Here is a 23,671-nt window from a genome sequence, read left to right on the forward strand (position 1 = left end):
TAGGGATGAAGCTCAGTGGTAATGCACCTCTGGGTTTAATTCACAGTTCAAGAAAATATATAGGGCTTATCCAAAGGAGAAACATCATATAACAATTATGTGAAAATTGAGTACACAACCTTCTGTAAGCTGAGATAATTGTTACAATTTGTTGATAAAAATTTAATGTGAAGCTGGAGTTGTAGCTCAATGGTATGGCTCTTTTTTGGAATGTTTGAGTCCCTGGGTTCGATCGATCCTCAGCACCACGTTAAAAAAAAAAGATTGACAATTAAAAAAATTAAAAATTTAGTGGATAATAGTCTTTTTCACAAAAAGAGTGAAAACTTTAAAATTCCTTAATAGGCTTTCCATAAAGGAGTTAAAATAGTTTGTAGAAATTATGCAACATAGGCCTGTAAAGAAAGACCAGAATCTAAGAGAATTATGAATCCATCGATTGAATGAATGACTCCCATCTTAAGGGAATTATTTGATTTTCTTCTTTCAATATGGGTTTAAACATACTATGGACAGAATATGATAAGGTAGCATTATAAAAGGGGATTGTTTGTGGGTGGGCTGTAACCTTGATTTATAGATAACTTCTTTCAAATGACAGAAAGAATGAGCCATTTTCAACAAATGATAAGACTTAAGCATTTGATGCCTAAAACTTTTAGACAACAAATCATTACTATTCTTCAGAGTGTTGGGGAGGATGAGTATATGAGATAATATATTCATGTTATATCTTTTTCAAAAATATTTTTTAGTTTTTGATGGGCTTTTATTTATTTATATGTTGTACTGAAAATCAAAGCCAGTGCCTCACACATGCTAGGCAAGCTCACTTCCACTGAGTACAACCCCAGTCCTCATGTTGTATCTTAATGTACATAGGGAAACAAACTTTGGTGAAATGGGAACTTAGTTATTTTGAACAGTTGGAACCATTTAGAATCTGTAAAAGAATATTTATATTTTAAAAAAAGATTAGAACAGACATCAAGCAAGAATGGAAGATTTATATATGTGCATGGCATGGAGTAAAACTGATTACTATTTTCACAATTTAACAGTCAATTTATACATATTCCAAATTCAGAAAATTAATTTTCTTAAATACTGATAATTTCACTTTATACAAAATAAACTACAGATTTGGTATGATTCAGTAATTCAGACCTTAAACAGAAACAAGTATGATTATTAAGCATTGCCCAACTTATATCTAACCTAAAATGGATTAATATCTTATGTTTAATTCATGTCATTTGTCTATTTTCTATTTCCTAGAGGTACAGGAATACTTATTTTTTGAATACTTAATAATTTTTAAGTATTGAGTAGTAACTTATTTTGGAAAATTTCCCAGGGTGTACAATTATATTATCAGGCTTTAAGAAAAAAGAATAATGACTCCGACCAGTGAAGAGTCTGAATTATTCACCGATTTTTGGTCTAAATGTGGCAGCTGATTTCTGACTCAGAGGTGACATAAACCCAAGCCTCTGGTTAACCTTTTGTTTCTACAGGTGAACTTCACTTATAATGCGGCTAAATTTTTTTTTTTACCTGCCTTTTTAGCATAGGTGTTTGTATGTTGTAATCAGAAGTTTCTCTTCATCATGAGGTACAAATTTTGTTTATCTGCAACTATTCTTCTTATTATCTCATGTTGATACATTAACTTCATCTTTTGGCATCAGTGGAAATTTATGCTTTATTAGTATGTGATTGTTATTAGGATCCTCTGAAATTTGTGTTTATGTGAGTATTATATGAAGTTGACTTTGGAGTTAAGACCTGAGACAGATAATAGACCCATATGTCCACACTATGTATCCAGACACATATGTAGACATATTTATATACCTTATAAAATTAATGTAAAGGAAATTCATATTGGTGTTTATATACATAGGTGTATTTTTATATTTTTAATATTCTGCTAACTTCATGCTTTTATTATGTCTAGGTATTTGAATATTGCACTTTAACATTTTTATTTTTTATTTAATTTTTAATACATTTTTAGTTGTTTATGGACCTTTATTTTATTCATTTATTTATATGCAGTGCTGAGAATTGAACCCAGTGCTTCACACATGCTGGGCAAGTGATTTACCACTGAGCCATAACCCCAGCCCAACATTTTTATTTTGAGTCAGATGAATGTGTGACCTTTCACAATCATAACAACTTTTATTTAATTGGATATACTTTTGATGCTAAATTGTCAAGACATAGACACTCTTGGTCACATTGAGGGAAATGATTCCTTCCTCAGCAGTGCTTCACATCTTGGCATGGATTCTTACTCTGGCAATAATTTGTTTTTCTGGACCCATTCTCAGTGTTTCCCATCCAAATTCATGAAGAATTTAGGTTTGGAAAGAACAAGAAGATATAAAATTAGAAATAGGAGTTTCCCCATAAAATAGGAAATTTTTTTTTCTCTCAGTAAAATATCTGGCTTAAGGCTGGGGCTGTAGCTCAGTGGCAGAGTGCCTGCTGGGTTTAATTCTGAGCACTGCAAATAAATAAATAAAATGAAAGTCCATCAACATCTAAAAATTTTTTTAAATGACTGTTTGAAAACTGATAACTTAAAATTGGTTCAAGTAACTGTAAATGAGCCCCAAGGAAGTGTGACCACATTTCTTCACATGTATGTCAAATGCTATCTCCCTCATACAGAAGATTTTTTCTTTTCAAAGTATTTCAGATCACTTTTTCTAAGAAAACAATGCAAAACTTTGTGTAGTTTATTATTTTCCATAAAGTCTTGGTCCTTTATGCTGTACTGTGTACATGTGGTACTGGGGATTGAACCCTTGGCTTTGTGTATGTTAGATAAGCACTGTACCCCTGAGCTACATCTCCAGCACTCCTGGGCCTTTTTAGCAGCTCCTATACTTGAATGGTAGGACTGTGCAGGGATTTTTAACAAATTTGCTGCCATTTTGACCTAACCCTTTTTAGAGACAGCTGGACTAAATGCTTCCCTTTAAGTACATGCTTTCACATTGATTTTTAGTGTCTACTTACACATCAATTTGCTATATCTAATAAGATTTTCTTCTTTATTCATAGAGCTCAGGTGGATAAAATTAGATGGTGGATAAAATTCTTTGAAGCCATGAGATGATTTCCTGTACTTCAGTGATAAGGAGGATGAGTTACCTTCTTGGTCAGCATTTTAAAAGGTATTTTCACAGAAACTCTTTACATATTCTTCCAGAAATAGTAGTGGAAGTATCTATTTTTTTGATTATTGGCCTAAGTATGGGCTTTGGAATAAGACCTATGTATAGTGTTAACCCTTTAGGTTAGGAGAACTTGAAGTGATTTGCTTTCTTTCAGGCACAGTTTAGTCATCTGAACAACCAGAATAATTCCAGCCTTTTAAGATTTTGTGAAAATTTCTTCAAAGAATGTAACATATACAAAGAGTTAACACAGAAATTACTAATGATAAAATCAAGCACAGGAAATTGAATGGTCTGAGAGATAGTTGCTAATGGGAGATAAAACTGTGAATTCATCCCTTGTATATGGGTTGAATCCCAAACAATGGTCCTAGGCCCTTCTGTACAAACCTGAAGTTTCTCAGAGCTCTCTGTGTGATGTGATGATTTCCAATTCTCCACATCAATAACACTTCACTTTCCTTTTAAAAAATCATAGCCATCCTATTACATGTGAAATGATACCTGTGGTTTTGATTTGCATTTCCTAAAGATTAACGAGTTAAACATCTTTTCATATGCTTGTTGGACACTGTATATCTTCTTTGGAGAAATGTCTAGTCCAGTTCTTTGCTCAAATTTTAATTTGGCTGTTTGCCTTGTTCAGTCATAAAGAATCCTTAATATGAATTAGATACTAAAACCTCATCCTGTATTTAGATTTAAGATTTTTTTCTCCCATTTCTGTAGGTTATCTTTTTACTTTCTTGATAATATCCTGGGTTGCAACTCTAGGAAGTATTGTTTCTGCTTCTGCTGCCCTCCCTGCCGTGTTGGCTTGGATATGAGAATTTTAAGAACCTTCTTGCCCGAAAGATGAAAAACATTTATTCAGGAGGGCAAGGCTATCTTACCAGCTGGGGATTGCCCACCCGTTACGTGAGGGAGGAATAAAGATACGTTATTCAGGTCACTGTATTTTGGGATCTTTATTATGTCAGCTCAATTTACTCCCTAATATATACAATCCAGTGTGCCATACAAATATTACTATTTTCCACTTGTGTCATGAGGATGGTTGGGAAGCATTGTGACTTCCCCAAACTTTGACTTCTTTTGCTAGCCTCTCCAGTGCCACCAGGAGAATCTTGGTCAGCTTTTTAAAAGAAATTTGCACAGAAACTCTTCACATATTCTTCCAGAAAGAGCAGTGAAAGTATATACCACTGGAAGTAAATACCCACCTAAGTATTTAGCTCATTCTCCTCCCAAATAGACTTTTGCAGAAAAGTTGAGTTTACAGTGGGTATTGGCCATAGGAAGCCATTGTCTTTCCTTGGGCAGCACCTTGGGTATATTTTGGTGAACCCCATGGCTGTAAGTTCCCCCAAAAGCTTCCCTCTGCCAACTCCCCTAGGGACCTAACACCTGTGAAAGTCTGAACCTGCAACATGGGTGCCCCGACCTAACGTCCCCTTCAAGGGTTCTCTTCCTCGGAGACAGGAGTTCCGCGTCCTCCAAGGCGCCAGGCATCTTCATTGTTTCCACATCTCTCACGAGTCCCGTTCTCTTGCTCCCGTTGATTTGAGGCAAATAATGACCCCGGGAAAACCAAGCCTCCCGACGTTACCTTCCAGCGTCTGGGCCTGGACCTAACGCAACAAACGGCCGGAATTAACGTTAACTGGCGACTCGGCTTGCTGATCCGCTTGGACGAGCTTCGCCAGGGCTCCTCTTCCAGGAGCCTGGGGCTTCCTGGGACGGCGCCCTGGCGCTTGCTGGTGGACATGAGGTCCTTAGAAACCCTGTGGAGCCTTTTCCTTTCCGCCTCTGCCCAGGTGCCCTCCGCTCCTCCCCTCGCCCCAAATCCCCTCTCGGCGAAAGCAGCCGCTTTGGTGCGTCCCGCTGGACAGTGGGACCGGGCGGGGCCGTCCCCCAGGACGCGGCGCTCCGAGCGTTTCCCGCCCTCCCCGGCCCGGGCTACGCTTCCCAGACGCCACTGCGGCTGATAGTCCCCGCGACGTGGCGGCTCTCTCGGGGCGAGGGAGTGGTTACCGGCGACGTTGGCCCGTGCGGTGGGGCGGGCAGGGCACCAGGTGGGGCGTCCGGGTGCTCCCGGCGGGCCAGCCGTGAGGACCTGGGAGAGTCTGAGCCCGAGAGTGTCGGGGCGCGTGAGTGTCCGCGTCCGCGTGGGTCTGGTTTGGCCGCGCGTCTTCCTTGGCTCTGCGCGGTCCTGTGGGGCCGTGAGGCCTGCAAGTGGGTCCTAATCGTTTGTTCGCGGGAGGCTACGTGGGACCTAGTGTGTGCGTGACGTGACTGTGACTAAAGCGGGATGATCGCGTACTGTGTGACGCTGCCGTCAAGCTGGTGAGCTGCTGTGACCAAGGGCGGCTGTGCCCCTGTGACAGGGAGATTTGCGTGGCTGCTGCTGGAGTAACCCTTAGTAACCTCGAGCTTCTGTGCTGTTAGTGAATAGGAGCATTTTCTTTCTCTGCCTCAAATAGTGGCAGACTCTGCCAAAGAAGGGTAGAGTGCCTTAAAAAATCGGCCTCCTCGGAAGCTCCGAGCATTCATCTCTGTGTTCCTGCCCCTTCCAGTGCCATGCCTTTAGGTTGGTACAAGCAACATCATTGTCTATTGTTGGAGTATGATAGTAGCCTTGCAGAGCCATTTTTTAAGGACTCAGATGTCTACAGCGGTGAATCCCTGCTTCTTTCTTCTCCTTAAAGAATTTCTGGAAAACTCACTTCTGGGAGAGAAGACAGGATTTTGAGTCTCATGTTGAAGTTTCCGAGCACAGAGATGACTTCATGAGTTGCAGACTTGGTCTTGTAATGAGAATCCTTAAATGTGACTCCATATAACTTAGAAGAAAAGGCAAATATTCTCCTATAGGCACGTTTTCTTATGGAAAGAAGATTAGTTTGGGAACTGGAGAAACCTGAATTCTATTCTGGGTTTCTTTGCCTACAAACAATATGACTTTAGATAAGTTAGCTTAACCTTTCTCAGTATCCATCATCTGTAAATAGGAGGGAATAGTTAACATTGCACTTCTGTGTCTTTATTTTTTAATTGTTTGAAGATCAGATGAGGTAATTATACAAAATCTTTACCTACTTGTTAGTATCATTAAATCATTGCTATTAGCATTATGAAGTTTACTTAAACACAATCCTTGAGCATCTCTGAGGTATATTTGCCTTTTTCAGAAGAGGCAAAGTTGTGTTCTCCCTCTCTTGTATCCTAAGGCAAGTTCTATGGCCTCAAAGCCAGGCACAGCAGCATGCACCAGTGGTCCCAGAGCCAGGAGGCAAGAGGACTGCTTGAGCCCAACAGTTTTGAGTTCAATTTGGGAAACAGTAAAATCCCATCTCCAAAATAGAAAAAAAATGCAAGCTGTTTCTTAGTTTGAGAGACTCAACCCCAGCTCTGGAGGGTTTATAGACTCAGGAATCTTCATATATATGTATCAGAGGCTATGGAAGGAAGCCATAATGAGTTTTAAACTATCTGTAGGGATGTGCTGATTTTGATGAGGTTGTTGTCAACCCAAGTATTATCAGGAGTCTTTGAGAGGAGAAAAAAGATGACAGTGTTCCTCCCCAGCTTCTGCCCTCACTCCTGGTAACTTCAACGGTGAGAAACTCCTGTTCCATCAGTTGAAGTTTGAATTGTCCAAAGTATCCTAATGGAGATGAATCCATTGCCCTTGCTGTGTTCCTTGAACTTTCTGCTGTGATCACTCAATCCAGGCAATAAGGTTAGGTCCTGTGCAAAGTATGCATGTTATACAGCACCGTCAACCTCTACTCCTGTACAGGGCTGTTGAGAACTCCTGATGTAATCGAGGTAATTCTGGTATCCTGACATTCTATAGCTTTCTTCCCCTTTCCCACAGGGTTCTAAGGGAGGTAAATACTCTGTGGGGAAGCATGAGGAGCTATGTAAGGCGTAACAGCTAAATGGATCACAAACCACCCCTGGGCAGAGTGTTTCAGAGTGGAAAAGAGAAAAAGAATGTTTGGGTAAACCAAGATTGGGATGCCTCAGCCATAGCCTAGTCAGGTGACCAACTGGTCCTCCATTTTCTCCACATTTAGTATTTATCAAGATGCATTGCAGTGCTGTTTCTCTTTCATTAGTGAACAGTGTTGAGTGTCCAAATGATTCTAGTGAGGCCAGAATGTCATCCTACTAACAATCTATCTTGATGCCCCTTCTTTAACTGTTATTTTAGTTTTCCATTTTGTTGTTCAATGGTTTCATTAGTTTGTGGGTATGGAGCATGTAAGGTCCAACACATGGTGTGGGATTATGCCCACTGTTGTATCTCTTGTTTGTTAAAATAAGTATACTTTTCTGCCCGAAATCCTTTAAAATACCCAAATGGTAGAGATTTTGTCTAAGGTAACTCAGTGGTACCAACATCATATACCATATGCAGATGGTTTTATGATTTAGACATGAGGTGTTCCCTCATATCTCATGTGTGAGAGACAATGCAAGTATTTTCAGAGATGAAATTACTATAGATTACTCAAGGTGTAACCTAATCAGTGGATTAAAACATTGATATGGGTTAACTGGGTGGTAATTGTAGGCAGGTAGAAGTGTCTGGAGGAAGCAGGTTACTGGAAGAATCCCTTCAGGGTTTATATTTTGTCCTTGATGAGTATAGCTCTCTCTGCTTCCTGTTTGCCATGTCCTGAGCTGCTTTCCTCTGCCACACCCTTTCCCTATGATGTTCTGCCTCACCTTGGGCCCAGACCAATGCAGTCAGCTGTCTATGGTCTAAGACTTCTGAAACTGCGAGCCAAAATAAACTTTTCCTCCTCTAAGTTGTTCCTGTTGGTATTTTAGTATAGCAATGCAAACAGACTAAAACATGAATTTCCAGGTCATAGTAGATGTCAATTCTTGTGAGGCACCAGGAATTCATAACTGGTGTTAAAGGTCCAGTGTGATCAAATGCCAGATCCAAGTTGGGCTGATGCCCTTGCTGTAACCTAATTCTCCATGTTGTATTATGCCAGGGTAACCAGCACCCAGTAAAACAGATTCCTGCTCAGAGGTATGAGCCACCTGGGAAAATAAAAAGTCTGAAATAATCAGTAAGAAACAAAGACAAAGCCAGAAATTAGATTTAAAAAAGGGGGCATCTGATGGGTCTTCCAGCCCTGATAGGAACTGGAACTGAATTACTAAAAAGCCCCCAATCCTTTATTTAAGGGGAAGTACATCAAAGGTTTCAGCATGGCAGGGGTCTTGAAGTAAACAGTTTGTTTGGTGCTTGGCAGGTTATGCCCATCTCTGGACGCCTGTTTGATCCTAGGGCTGTGAGCTAAGGCAGGGTGCCAGCATGCTCTGAGCTTTCTTGAAATGGGGAATCTCACCCAGTAAAAGCAGAAAAGCAGCTTCCCTGCCTTATTTTTGGCTCAAACAAACCCATAATTTATATATGGCTTCGGACCCTGTATCTCTCTCACTTATTGGCAGAAATCAAGATTGAATCACATCCTTGGCTTCTGTATCTTTAAGGATTACTCCCCTGGGTTTGGCCCATTCCTCAATTTGAGGTGGACTTCCATGACTGGTTCACTGATGCACCTGGCTGGTGACACTGCAGTTGGTACACAGCCTCAGTTAGCTTAAACTCCCTTTATGTTCATGTTTGAAAGTCCCTCCTCAGTGAGCATCCACACAAATGTAGTTGTTGTACAGTCCTTGTAGTTGTGTAGTCCTTGTTGTTGTAGTTGTTGCTACAGTCCTTGTTCCCACACAGGATGCTGTGGTTTGAAGGAATATTCCCACAATGTCCATAGGTAAAGGCTTGGTCCCAAGGATGGTGGTATTGAGAGGTTCAGTGTACCCTTATCAGGTGGAACCTAGTGAGAGGTGCTTAGGTCATGGTAGGGAATGCCCCAAAGGTGACTGCTGGATCCAGGCCATCCTCTCTCTGCTTTCTCTAAGGTGCTCTTGCTACCCCTGGAACATAGACCTTTCTTGACCTCATAAGTAGCTTGTATTGCATATTTCATTGTAGTAATTCAAATTTCTGAATAATCTGATATTTTTCTTGCTAGTCTCCTGACCAAATGGCTCGAACATTTACATTGGTTCAGGAATAAATAGAGATGCAGCAAGACATATCAGATGGGGTAACTCAGTTATCACCACTGCAGCAACTCAGTGCCCTGGGTGGGGTATCCTTATCCACTTTTGAATGAGGTGGCCTCTACCCAAGGGGCAGATGATACCAGTGGCCTGGTAGAATCCATCACCTTTCAGTTGCCCAGAACCACTGATAAACTAGACCATGTATTCATCCATACTTGGTCAAATTGTTTCTATCTCCCCCAGGTAGCTATGAGAGAGGCCAGGGCATCTCCTATGAGATGCTTTCTAGCCACCTGCTTAGGGGTCCTGACCTATCTTGGATTTTTCGTTTTTGGTACTGGAGAGTGAATCCAGGGGTGCTTAACTACTGAGACACCTCCCCAGACTGGTGTTTTTTGGCATTTTATTTATAATCAGGATCTCACTGTGTTACTTAGGGCCTTGCTAAGTTGCTGAGGCTGGCTTTGAACTCACATTCCTCCTGCCCCTGTCTTCCACGTTGCTGGGATTATAGGTATATACCTCAGTAACTAGCTAATGGCTAGTTTTATTAGTGGGATTGGTAAGTACACAGGAAAGGATGGGAAGCTCAGGTCTCAGAGTTAAATGAGATGCTTTTCTGGTGAGATATTCCATCTCCATCAGATTCTAGGTGCAAGTGAGATGCTTCCATATTTCTTTTTAAAAAGACTTTGTAGTTATAAAATGTTTTATTTGTTTATTTTTTTATGCAGTGCTGAGGATTGAACTCAGTGCCTCAGATGTGATGGGCAAGTTCTCTACCACTGAGCCACAAACCCAGCCCCAAAGGGCATATTTCTAGGAAGGTTCAGGCCACGGGCATTTTCCAAATCTGCACACCCCAGTTGACAGTTTCCTGCTGCCACAGATTCTAATCAGAATGCATAAGGGTTGTGGACACCTATATTTCCATTGGGCTAGAAGGCTGCAACAAAGTCTCAAAGGCAGTGAGTGACTCCACCATGGCCTGTTGAATGGCTTCCAGTCTTGATGTTGAGCTTCAAAGATGGCTGCCTTTCATGTCACCTTGAAATATCACCAGAAGCTATCTAGATGGAGCATGCACTATCCTCAGTATCAGAAGAGGCCTACGTGCTGTTGTGCTTCCTTCTTATTACTGGGTACATTCAGGAAGAGGAAATTCTGTTTAACTTTCTCTAGAATATTCTGTTTTTCCTTTCCTTGTGGTCCAAAGAAATTTCAGCAACTTGGGAGGCTGAGGCAAGAGGATTGCAAGTTCAAGGCCAATCTCTACAACTTAGTGAGACCCTGTCTCAAAACAAAATATAAAAGGGGCTGGGGATGTGGCTCCATGGTTAAGCTCCCTTAGGTTCAATCCCTGGTACCAACAAAATTCATTTAAAAATGCAAAATGTAAAAAGAAGGGCTGGGAATGCAGCTTGGGGATAAAGTACCAAAAGAAAAAGAAAGAAAGAAAAAAGAAAGAAAGAAAAGTCATCTTCATAAAGTATGACCAAAACTTGTGACAAGACTTGGGCTTGCTTTAATCAAGCCCCACCCTTTGACAAAAGGCTGGGAGTTAAGGTGCCCCTATGGGAGGACAGTAAAAAGTAAATTGCAAGTCATTCTATGTAAAGGCACACTGATATTGATCTTCCTCCTTCAGGGAAATTGAGAGAAAGGCGTTGACCAAGTCTATGGTAGCATACCAATCTCCAGTACTGGCCACCTCTTCTTGGTATGGTGATAATGTTTGATGCCACAGGGCCTTGGCATCCAGCCTGCAATAGTCTGGTTAGCCTGCATGCCTGGGAGGCTTTTGACTGGCTGTGCTGGGGTGTTAAGTGGTCTGAAGCACTTCTGCTTACACAGGTCTTGAAAGGATAATGGTTATCTTTCAACAGAGACATTGTATTGCTTTTGATATGTAAATTATAAACCTTTTCATTGATCGCCTCTATATAAGTAAGACATATATGGTATTTTTTTACAATCACACTTGTTTTTAAACCTCTTCCTCTTGTCACTCCTTTCCTCATCTATTCTCTCTTCTTGCACAAGTAACTACTAGAATGAACTTCAGAAGTATGTATATGTATTTTCTAAAAAGTATCAATATAGGTTGGTATGGTGACACATGCCTGTAATCCCAGTGAATACTGAGGCAAAAGGATCACAAATTCAAGGCCAGTCTCAGCAACTTAGTGAGACCTTGTCTCAAAACAAAATATAAAAAGGGCTGGGTTGTGGCTTCGTGGTTAAGAAACCCTGGGTTCAATCCCTGGTACCAAAAAAATTCATTTAAAAATGCAAAATTGTACATTAAAATCATATATTAAATATATGTGTGACAACACATGATATAATTTTAATATATCATATTATTATAAATTTATATAAATCTCTTTTGGGAAAACCTGATGAAGATTTTTGAAACCAAGAATGGCTTTCAAGGCAATATGAAAGACGGGTTTTTATTATTTTTAAAAATATCTTTATTTATCTATTTTTTATGTAGTGCTGAGGATCGAACCCAGCATCTTGCATGTGCTAGGTGAGTGCTCTACCGCTGAGCCCCAGCCCCATGAAAGTTTTAATAGGTTCTGGGGTCTCTGGAATTGATTATCTTCTAATATGATTTCAAGGCACTAGCAACTCTACTTTTCAGTGATGACGAGAGCATTGATAGTCCATGGCAAGATGTAGCAAGAAATAAGAAGCATATCACCATTGGGTATTTGTAATAAAAAAAGGCAAGGTTCTGAATGACCATGTATTTGATACCTTTGAATATTTTGGCCCAACTAATGAGTATGATGAAACTGAGGGATTGTTCCTAACTGGGCTGGACAAAGTGAAGAAAGAAACCCTTGACCTCAGGGCTTTAAATGACTAGCTCAAAGTGCAGCATAAAATGATGTGAAAATTTTTGTCTATCCTGAAAGAAACCTCATCTCCTATAGTTGGAGAGCCAAGCCATGTGAAAACCAAACCCAGAATCTTAGCTTCCAGAAGACTGAATGATAAAGCAAGTTGAATGCCCAACCTTCTTCCAACAGGAAGTGAGCTTTGCACATTCACTGAGCCCTTACCTGGAACAAACAAAATCTGTACCTGTGATGCTGGACATGGGAATTTGACTTGGTGACAGCAGAAGTGAAGGTAAGTCAGGCAAGTGAGCATACAGGCAACACCCTTATTAGGGCTCTACTTGAGAGGGAGACCCAGTACTGACAGCAGAGGGTCAGGCTGGCATTGAGTACAAAGGGAGAGTTAGTTTTATTCATGTGAAAGGGAGGGCTGAGGTTTAGGAATGTTCCTTGGCTTTAGGTACACTGCAAAGGTGTTTTTCTTTTCCTGTGAGGGCACCTTAACTTAAGAGCAAGGCAAAGTCAGTTGTTTTTCCTGGAGCCAAATGTTAGTGTCTGTGTCAATGCTGCATCCTGTATAAACCTCTCTGCCTTGTGACAAGAATGAGCTGCTGTAGCTGTTCAGAGAACACATAGGTGGGAAATGGAAGTAACAAATCATGGCAAGTAACAAGTGAAGGGCCCTGGGAATTTTACATTTTGATGGCCCCTCAACAGTTTTTATTCCTTTTGTTGTTTGTCCTCAGAGTCATGGCCAGAGCATCCTGGCTCTAATGGTGCACTTGTTCTCTGAAACTGATGAGGTTGATTGATAGAGATGGTTTGTAAGGCACACATGAAGTTGGTTTTTCTTTTCTTTTTTTGGACTGGAGATTGAACCCAGGGGCACTTAGTCACTGAGCCACATCCCCAGTCCTTTTATTTTTTTATTTTGAGACAGGGCCTCACTAAGTTGCTGAGGCTGGCTTTGAACTTGTGATCCTCCTACCTTAGCCCCCTGAGTTGCTGTGTCCACCACACCATGCACATGAAACTTTTAATAGCAAAAAAGCTTTAAGATAGGGTCTTGTTAATTTCTGAGGCTGGCCTGGAACTTGTGATCCTCCTGCTTTAGCCTCTTGAATTGCTGGGATCACAGACAAGCACCACCGGCTGTACAATCTTTCAGTGGCTGTCAGGTCATAACTTAAGGCCTAGGAGTGCATTTGTATTTTGTCCCTGTGTAACTGGTCTCTAATTGTCTGATCTGAACCCCCATTTAAGAATCTAGAAACTGAAGAAAGCTTTGTTGAGATATACTGAAACTGCACCTGCTCTGATGCTGGTAACTACCATGTCCTGACATTAAAATATTAACTGATGGTCTCTTCCCCCACTCCAAAACTATCCCAAATGTAGGTGAACTTTTTTCTTCTTCTCCCAGATGGAAAGTTCAATTATTCCCAAATTAAATAATTTTTGTTGCTTTATTGCTTTCAACTTGGGGAAAAACCTGTGTTAAAAAATTATTTAAAATCTTAAAACTCAGCCTCAAACCAATGCTATCTATACTGATAATTTTTATCCAAATTTAATGTCATCAAGAGGGTAAACAAAGCACTACCTTAAGTGAGGCTTGTTTTACGTAAAGAGAATTTTCTACAAATGTTAGTATATGATCAATCATGAAAATCCATTTTAAAATTGTTTCTATAGGCCCATGTTTCCCCCACCTAGCTGATCCTTATTTAAAAAGGAAAATAAAGGCAAGAAGGAAATTTTTAAAACTCCATATTTCTAATTTTGACGACCAGATTTGTCACCACTGTTATATTTGCTTTCATTCTTTTATTAAGAAATATTACAGATCAGTGTAACAACTCCCAGAAAACCTTTCCACATCTCAAAAGGCAACCGATAGCATATATGGACCCATGATCAACATACAGTACTGTCCCTTGCACTGTTTAATTATACAAATGTTATACCAGGTTTCGCTGCAGTTTGCATTTTTCTCTATTAAAATTATGATCAGTCCATGTAACTATATGTGAATTTTGTATCTCCTCCCTAAATATTGTGTAGCATTATATCATAGAAATGAACACATTGTATTGATCTATCCATCTCTTAAGGGAGATTTATATGTTAAAGTCCAATTTAGGGTAATCCAAGCCATGATGCAGTGAACACAATGATTGATCCCTTTGTACACATCTGTGGGTGCTCTGGGGGCTGGTATAACAAAAGAGAATTGATTGTTCCATGTTTGTGATTTGAAAAAATCCTATTACTTTAATATATTCAACATAGTTTTAGAGTTTTACATTTTACATCTGGGTTCTATTTTTGTATATGGTATAAGGGAGAGAGCTATCTTGCTCATGCAAATCTTCCATTTATGAACAGGTCATCCTTACCCCAATGATTTCAATAGAATTGTCATACATAAAATTCCCATATCTTCTTCGAATTCTGGATAAATCCTTAATTTGTTTCAATGATACTGTTTAAGTGACAACAGCTTTAAGTAAAGCACATGATGATATATAGTAGTAGAGTGTATCATTTTCTAGATGTTTGGGTTTGTTGCAGCTGAGTGTGGACCTTTACCATACATATAGAATTTTAAAATCAGTTTGTGAAATTCTTTAAAATATAACTGGTGTAAGTTTTGAGTGAAAGTACATTAGAGAGTTGAGAGAGAACTTGCATTCTTACAAATGTCAAGTCTTTTCAGACATAATTTCATTTCCCTCCACTTTCAAGTGTTATTTTGTGCCTCTTCAACATGGTTTATAACTTTGTAGATATAAATGTCTCATTACTCATGATTGTGTTATTCTTAGATATTTGTTATCAACACATTGAACTATTTCTTACATAAAATGTTATTTTATAGTTTTTATTACCCTCCATCTATCTTCTTTTTCTTGCTTAGTGTACTGCTGAGCTCAACTGTAATGCTGATATTCTGAAAGCAGATATTTTCTTTCAAATTTAAATGAGAAAATTATTATCAATAAGTAAGGTGTCTGCTGAAGGTTTTGACAGTCAGCTTTTTCCTCCAATAGGTCACCTTGGAAAGAATTATCTAATGTTTCATAAATTCATGACATCTTCATGAGGGTTTCTAACATTCCTAGTTCTCTGCTCTAGAATGTCATGTAATGTGCCATGAGGTGTTCCTTCCTTTGAAGGCTTTCCCATACCACAGGGGTCCTAATGAGTATGGATTCTCTGGTGTCTAACAAGGTGTGACTTTTGGCTGAAAGCTTTACCACATTCAATGCAGTGATAGGGCTTTTCACCTGTATGTTTTCTCATATGGAGAGTAAGGGATGAGATCTGAGAGAAGGCTTTTCCACATTTACTACAGTCAAAGGGTTTCTCACCCGTATGACCTCGTATATGTATAGTAAGGGATGAGCTCTGGGAGAAGGCTTTTCCACATTTATTACATTCATAAGGTTTCTCACCTGTGTGACCTCTCATATGCACGATAAGGGACGTTCTCTGAGAGAATGCTTTGCCACATTCATTACATACATAGGGCTTCTCACCAGTATGACTTCTCATATGTAAATTAAGCAGTGAGCACTGAGAGAAGGCTTTCCCACACTTATCACATTCATAAGGCTTTTCCCCTGTGTGACTTCTCAAATGAAGAGTAAGGGATGCAATTTGAGAGAAGGCTTTACCACATTTATTACAGTCATAGGGTTTCTCTCCAGTATGAACTTTCTGATGTGTAATAAAGTTTTGCTTTTGGCTGAAGGCTTTACCACATTCGTTACATTCATAGGGTTTCTCTCCAGAATGAATTTTTTCATGAGCAATGAGATTTGACTTCTGGCTAAAAGCTTTGCCACATTCCTTACATATATAGGGTTTTTCTCCAGTATGAATTCTCTGGTGTCTGACAAGATTTGACATCTGAATAAAAGCTTTCCCACATTCATTACATTCATAAGGTTTCTCTCTAGTGTGAATTTTCTGGTGTGTAATGAAGTTTTTCTTGTGGCTGAAGGCTTTTCTACATTCCTTACATTCATAGGGTTTCTCACCTGTGTGACTTCTCATATGTACAGTAAGGGCTGAACTCTGAGAAAAGGCTTTTCCACATTCATTGCATTCATAGGGTTTCTCACCTGTATGGATTCTCACATGTATAATAAGCATTGAAAACTGAGAGAAGGCTTTTCCACATTTATCACACTTATAAGGTTTTTCCCCTGTATGACTTCTCATATGAAGAGCAAGGGATGCAATTCGAGGGAAGGCTTTACCACATTCATTACATGCATAAGGTTTCTCCCCAGTGTGAACCTTCTGATGTGCAATGAGGCTTTGCTTCTGGCTGAAGGCTTTTCCACACTCATTACATTCATAAGGTTTCTCCCCAGTATGAATTTTTTCATGATCAATGAGATTTGATTTCTGGCTGAAGGATTTCCCACATTCCTTACATGCATAGGGCTTCTCTCCAGTATGAATTCTTTGGTGTCTAATGAGATTTGACATTTTAATGAAAACTTTCCCACATTCATTACATTCAAAACACTGTTCCCTACTATGAATTTTATGATGTTTAGTTAGTTTTTCCTTGTGACTGAAGACTTTTCTACATTTGTTACATTCATAGGATTTCTCTCCAGTATGAATTCTTAGGTGTCTGATGAGGTCCAAAGTTTGACTAAAGCCTGTTCCACAATGATTACACTTAAAGGGGGTTACTACAAGGAGAGATGACTTATTGTCATAAGATTTCACAGCTTCATTATATTCAAAATGTTCCTTTCTTATAAGGCATTTCATATTATTATGACAGTCAAAATTATGTTCTAAACACTTTCCAAACAAGTCATATTCATAGAGATTGTGTCTGGTAGGAATAAAATCTGAGTCTGGAGTAAATGCATTTGCAAATTTCTTAGGATATTCATTGACTTTTTCTTCAGTGAGTGTATTCTTGAAAACTTGTCTCAAAAGTCTGTCCTGGGTTTTCTGATGCTCATCAGTTCCCAATATTTCTCCTAAAACAGATTACAAATAAATGCAACTTATGAATTTTTCCAATATTATAAGGTCAAAAAATGTTACAATGGGATTGATTCTTGATTTAGTGTTTTGTCTTCCATTATTAAACAAATATCAAGAGCATATATTTCCTACCTTCTCAGTTTTGAGAATGGAATTTCAGGAAAGTAAATGTGAGTGAAGGTAGATATTTATAAATACAAACAGTTTTGAGTATTTTTAAGTGAGATCTGCAAGAAAATAACCTGTTAGATAATGTACAAATAGTGTATGAAGAAATAATGATAGAGGGGGGGAAAAAAAAACAGGAAACTTAAAAAAAAATCACACGACTCAGGTGTTGTAGAACTCAGTTGAAATGGCAGTTTTATAACTGATGTGAATAGTTTTCTGGAAAATGTAAATTATGATAACTGATTCTAGAAGGTGTAGAAAACTTATATACACCAATTTCCATAATTTTCATAATTTTCATAAATGAAGAGGAAAGTGTGAAAACTTCCTAAAAACAGAACATAAAGACAATTTATCCAGAGAGATTGACATGGGAATTACAAAAAACATTTAAGATCAAACTCCATTCTGTGTAAAATGTTACAAAACAAATAAATAATAAAATAAATAATAAGAAGAAAATGGAAGAATTCCCTATTTTTATGTCTGAAACATAATATTAACACTACAACTTTACCAAGATGATGAACCAAAAAAGCAAACTATATGCCAGTTTCATTTATGAAAACTAATTTAAAAATTCTATGTAAAATATCAGAGTGATCCAGAGGGAAAAAAGTGACCCAGATGCACAGTAAGTGTAATACATATCATAATTGTGTAGATAATTATGATAAGTATGTTTTATGTTTTTTGTTTTACTATCAGAAGCTCTATTATTACATGGAAGTATGATCACAGGTCAATAATGAAAAAGCAAATAATCCACAGATAATTTAAAAGATGCTAAAACAATGCCTATTTTCATTTAAAAAATTATGAAATGGAAGTAATGTATTACACAAACATTAGCACTGTACTTCCTGGGTAAAATCCAGAAGCAAATCAAAGTCAGGAATAAGAAAAGATGAGTATTATCACCACTAGTATTACACTATAAGTGCAATTAAATAAAAGAAATAAACCAGAGATATAAAAATTTATAAAGGTAAAATTAACATAATTCGTCAATAAGACTATTTACCTGAAAAGTCCAGTCACCTGAAAAGGTATTATAAGAGGTAAGAAATTCACTAAATACTAATTAATACTCAGTTTCAATAACCTTTGTATATACACAACAACTATTAAGGACATACAATAGAAGAAGAACCACATTTACACAGACTATAAATATACAAAAAAAAAAGGAAAAAATAAGAAATTTCCAAAAAGTATAAAAAGAAAACTAAAATGAACATATATATCTGAACAAATGGAACAGTATTATGCGGGCCCCATTAAAAATATGGTGAAGTCCTAACTCCCAGTATTTCAAAATATGTACTCAATTGGTCATAGGGTCACTGAATATTAATAAAGTAGTACTAGAATAGGGTAAACTACTAATCCAATGTGAGATATTCTTAAAAGACTGCTGCATGATACTGAGATGCAGATTGGAGTCATGCTGTCACAAACCAAGGAACAGGTGGGACTATCAGAAGCTAAAAGAGACAAGAAAGGATACTTCTTCAGATTATGGCCCTACTAATACCTTGATTTTAGACTTCTGGCCTCCAGAACTGTAAGAATAAATTTCTATTATTCTAACTCACCCAGTTTGTGGTACTTTGTTTCAGCAGCCCTGGGAAAAGGTATTACATTCTTGGATAAGAATATTCACTAGTATATAAAGATGACATTAATCACAAGTTAGAGATTTCAATATAAAATTTTGAAAATATAAGTAATAGCTCAAAGGAAATGATCCTAGCAGTAGCCACTATAGAGGATAAATAGGTAAGAGAAGAATTACCTTTTCTACTTTAAAAACTTTGTACTATGAGGGGCTGGGTTTGTAGCTTAGTGGTAGAACACTTGTTTAGCATGTATGAGACACTGTGTTCAGTCCTCAGCGTGGCATAAAGTAAATAAAATAAAGGTACTCTGTCCATCTAAAACTAAATATACATATATATATATATATATATATATATACACATATATATGTGTGTGTGTATGTATGTGTTTATATATTTATGTATGTATATAAATTGTTGTACTATGAGAATGTGCTATATATTCAAAAAGGTGGATAAGTAAATTGTTCTGAACATTGTAGAAATCAATAAAATAAGAACATAAGGTAAAAAGTAGTATTAAGAATTGGAGCATAAAAATGGAGGAGCCCACCTGGGTTGACAGAATAGAGTACAAATATAGTGAGCAGGGGGGTAAAACACGGTGGAAAACTAAACTAAAATTAAATACAGAACAGTAGACACATGGGTTTTTCTCTTATTCCACCCTAGACTGTAATAAGATAAATAAAAAGGTATAAACTAACAAAGACAAAACCAATGAGACAACAATTGATGACCAAAGTAAAGATAATTTTTAGCTGATGGGAAGATGATGAAGAACTGTTACATGTAAGAAGAATTTAGAGGGCTGGGGTTGTGGCTCAGTGATAGAGCACTTGCCTAGCATGTGTAAGGCACTGGGTTCGATCCTCAGCCCCACATATAAATAAATCTAAAAAAAAAAAGTAAAACTCCATTGACAAATAGAAATATTTATATAAAGAAGAATTTAGAGCTGAAACTCAAGTGTCTGCAGAGGAAGATATCAAAAAGCAAAATCCAATTCCCATGACATAACTAGAGAAAGGCTCAAGAATTAAGAGAAATCACATGGGCACAGTGTTGCACACCTGTAATCCCAGCATTTTGGGAGGCTGAGATATGAAGATTGTAAGTTCAAAGTCAGCCTCAGCAACTTAAAGAGACCCTGTCTCTAAATAAAATATAAATAAGGCTAAAGATGTGGCTCACTGGTTAAGCAGCCCTGCATTCAATCCCTGATACAAAAAAAAAAAAAGAAAGAAAGAAAGAAATCTTGTACCATGAAAGATAAGAATGAATGAAGGGGTTAAAAAACTAGAAGACTGACTGCAAGTCCAGATGGCAAACAGATGCCTACATTGTGCATGAGATGCCTATTATGTCTTTATCCTAGAGAAGATGGGAGACTACTCTCTGGTTTTAGAGAAATGGAATCAAAAGAGGCTCCAGAGTCAGGGACTAGGCAGAGGAATACTAAAGAAAAAAAGAGAAAGAAAAATAAACTGGCTTGAACACAGGGAGAATAAGTGAAAGTCTATATACTAAAGAGTGGCACAATATTTCCAGTGGCAAAATGGAGATTTTTCTCCCTTTCTGCCAGACTGAGCATGAAGCGAGGGAAAAATTCCTGTGAAATTGTCCTGGAAGCAGGAATATTAAGAGGCTTGGCTGCAGGTTATAAGGACAGAATACTAAGCTCTTAGGTCACCTCATGTACTTGGAAGAAGAGAAGCACAATCAAGCAAAAGATGTGGAAGGAGAAGGCAAGATCAGGTCATCAGGGTATTATCCAAGCAGAAGTGAAAGAGAACTTCAAAGACAAGACCAAAATATCAAAATGTGACAGAAAAGATTCCATGTTTTAGATGGAGTACAAAAAGTCTTTGTTATCTTTTCCTTTCACAAAAAAGAAGTATGACCTAAGGAGTAGCTGGAGACCCAGTTATAATAAGTGAGTTGATAAAGATAAATATGATGAAGACTGGAATGGGAAAGATTCCAAGAGAAGCCAGCTATTCATGCTGATCTTGGGCAAAAAAGCAGTTGAAGTATCAAAAGAAAAAGAAATCGCACCTTCAATGTCAGAATAAATTAACCATTGCTTACAGTGTAGGAATTTGGGAATACAGATCAAGGAGACTATTGAGGTATAAGAAAAGGCAGGACTGAACAAGAAAATACCTCACCTGTTGATGTAAGTTTGGTTTATTGTAATCTTACAGAGGGTGTGATATTTAGACTTGCAGCTCCAGTTCCTTTCTGAATGAGAAGAATTAAGGCCTAAACATACTTATTCACCCACAAACATCAAGAATAAAGGGCTTCAGGAGGGAAGGAGGAGTGGAGGTTCAGTGGATTGAACAGTGAAGAGTTGGGGGAAGGGGAAGGGGAAGGGAGATGGGAACGGATTGACAACTTTCCTATGTTCATATATGAACACACAACCAGTATAACTCCATGTCACATACAACCACAAAAATGGGAAGGTATATTCCATATATGTATGATATGTCAAAATACATTCTACTGTCCTGTATAACTAAAAAGAACCAAAAAAAAAACTTTTCAAAAGAATAAAAGGGCTTCAAAATGAAGTAGAGATACATTTCTATAGATAATGGTTGGCAAACTATTTCTTAAAGCCTTAGATAGTAAATATTTTAGACTTTGTGGGCTACATAGTCTATTGCAAGTATTCAACTTTGCTATTGTAGTGTGCAAGCAGTTACAGACAAGATATAATTAACTATATGTGACTATGTCCCAAATAAAACTTTAGTTACAATAAAAAGTACCTGGCCTTGACTTGGTTAGTTTGCTGACCTTTGTTCTAAAGTAGAACACTCCTTTTTTTCCTCCAATATTATCCTTCTTAAAATAGTACGTTAAAGAAAAACTGAGAAATAAGAAAGAATTGGAATCAGATCACAAAAATTTTAATAGAAAAGAATTTGGCCTAAGAGCTGGGGATGTGGTTCAAGTGGTAGCATGCTCGCCTGGCATGCGTGCAGCCTGGGTTCCATCCTCAGCACCACATACAAACAAAGATGTTGTGTTCGCCAAAAACTAAAAAATAAATATTACAAAAAAATTCTCTTGGCATAAAGAAAGCAGACAAAAATACAAGCTAAAAAAGTCTGCAATCCACAGGTGATAATCTTGACTAAATAAATATTGCCATGAATTTTTAAAAGCTAATCGAAAACAACATATATAAATCTAGGCCCCAAATAGAAATTTGAATGCATGAGGAAGAAACAATGGGAAAAGAAACAGGGATAAGGGCGGGGTTGTAGCTCAGTGGTAGAGCGCTTGCCTTGTATGTGTGAGGCACTGGGTTCGAACCTCAGCACCACATAAAAATAAATTTAAAGAAAAGTATAGTGTCCATCTACAACTTAAAAAAAAAATTAAAGGGATAAAATGCTCACCAGTAGAACCAAGAAAATAATTAGAAGAGAAGAAAACAAAGCCACCTCTGAAGTGAACAATACTATGCAAGCAGGAAAAAGTAAGACTTTACTATCAGAATTATGGTACAATAACCTCATCTTGCAAAAACAACAGGATGATGGATGAAATGGACATTGTGATGCATTATTAGGCTTGTGGGAAGTAGCATTAACCTCCATACCTATAAATCACCCACCTGTCTCTCACATACACACAATGAAAAATCTGGGGTGGTGGCATGCTCCTGTAATCCTAGCTACTCTGGAGGCTGAGGCATGAAGATCCCAAGTTTGAAGTCAGCCTTTGCAGCTTAGAGAGACCCCATCTCAAAAATAAAAAGGGATGGGAATGTAGCTCCAGTGGTAAAGGTCCCCTGGGTTCAATCCCCAGGTGTTTTTTTTTTCTTTTTTAATTGTAGTTGGACACAATACCTTTATTTCACTTATTTATTTTTATGTGATCCTGAGGAACGAACCCAGGGTCTCCTTATGTGTGAGGCAAGCACTCTACTGCTGAGCAACCCCAGCACATACACACACACACACCCCGCCTTTTTTTTTTTTTTTTTAAGAAAAAAACAAAGATCACTGTTAGCTAAAAACAGATTTGGGAAAGGAAATTTAGTAAGTAAGCTGGAGGATGGGTTTGGTCTGAGTGTCGAGGCAAAAAAACCCAAAAAAACAAAAAAACATCAAAAATCTGCTAACTGAAGTATAAGCCTTGGGTCAATAACAGAAGCTTAACTGAGGCTCCTACAAAGAATGAATTGGTTATGCTTCTTGCTATCTCCCAGAGGCATGTGCAAATCATCCTCAGGAGAAAGCAACTTCAAATTAGAACAAGATTATCATGAATCAGGATAAAGACATTTGAACTCACAATCAGCAATCAAATACATGAAGAAGCAACTACAAGTGAGACATCAAAATTAAATCTCACAGTGGCTCTGGAGGCCGAGACAGGAGGATTATGAGTTCAAAGCCAGCTTTAGCAATGGCGAAGCACTAAGCAACTCAGTGAGACCTTTTCTCTAAATACAATACAAAATAGGACTGGAGCAATTGCCTAGCATGTGTGAGGCACTGGGTTCGATCTTCAGCACCATATAAAACTAAATAAAATAAAGGTATTGTGTCCAACTACAAGTAAAAAATTTAAAAATATATATCTTTAAAAAATTAAATACTGGAACTGTCAGAAATACAGAATATAAAAGAGCTATATATATATAGTATAGAATTTCTAAAGAAGTACAGGATAAAAACAAAGAGGA

At 38.0% G+C, this 23,671-nt stretch overlaps 1 protein-coding gene and 1 long non-coding RNA gene across 3 annotated transcripts in view; one reads left to right on the forward strand and one right to left on the reverse strand.

Moving 5' to 3' along the window:
* The first annotated feature begins 3,078 nt into the window (after positions 1-3,078).
* Positions 3,079-15,579, forward strand: LOC144371040 (uncharacterized). The gene is made up of 2 exons (XR_013431203.1): positions 3,079-3,191; positions 12,335-15,579. It is a non-coding gene; the product is annotated as an uncharacterized LOC144371040 (long non-coding RNA).
* Positions 13,953-23,671, reverse strand: part of LOC101973785 (uncharacterized) — a 52,209-nt gene continuing 42,490 nt past the window's right edge. For both annotated transcript variants that reach the window (XM_040279437.2, XM_078033110.1), the window contains exon 5: positions 13,953-17,160. In XM_040279437.2, the coding sequence (XP_040135371.2) occupies positions 15,347-17,160 (1,814 nt within the window). In that variant the 3' untranslated portion in view covers positions 13,953-15,346. The remainder of the gene's footprint in view (positions 17,161-23,671) is intronic.

This window comes from Ictidomys tridecemlineatus, chromosome 15 (assembly GCF_052094955.1).
Source record: "Ictidomys tridecemlineatus isolate mIctTri1 chromosome 15, mIctTri1.hap1, whole genome shotgun sequence".
Taxonomy (NCBI): Eukaryota; Metazoa; Chordata; class Mammalia; order Rodentia; family Sciuridae; genus Ictidomys; species Ictidomys tridecemlineatus.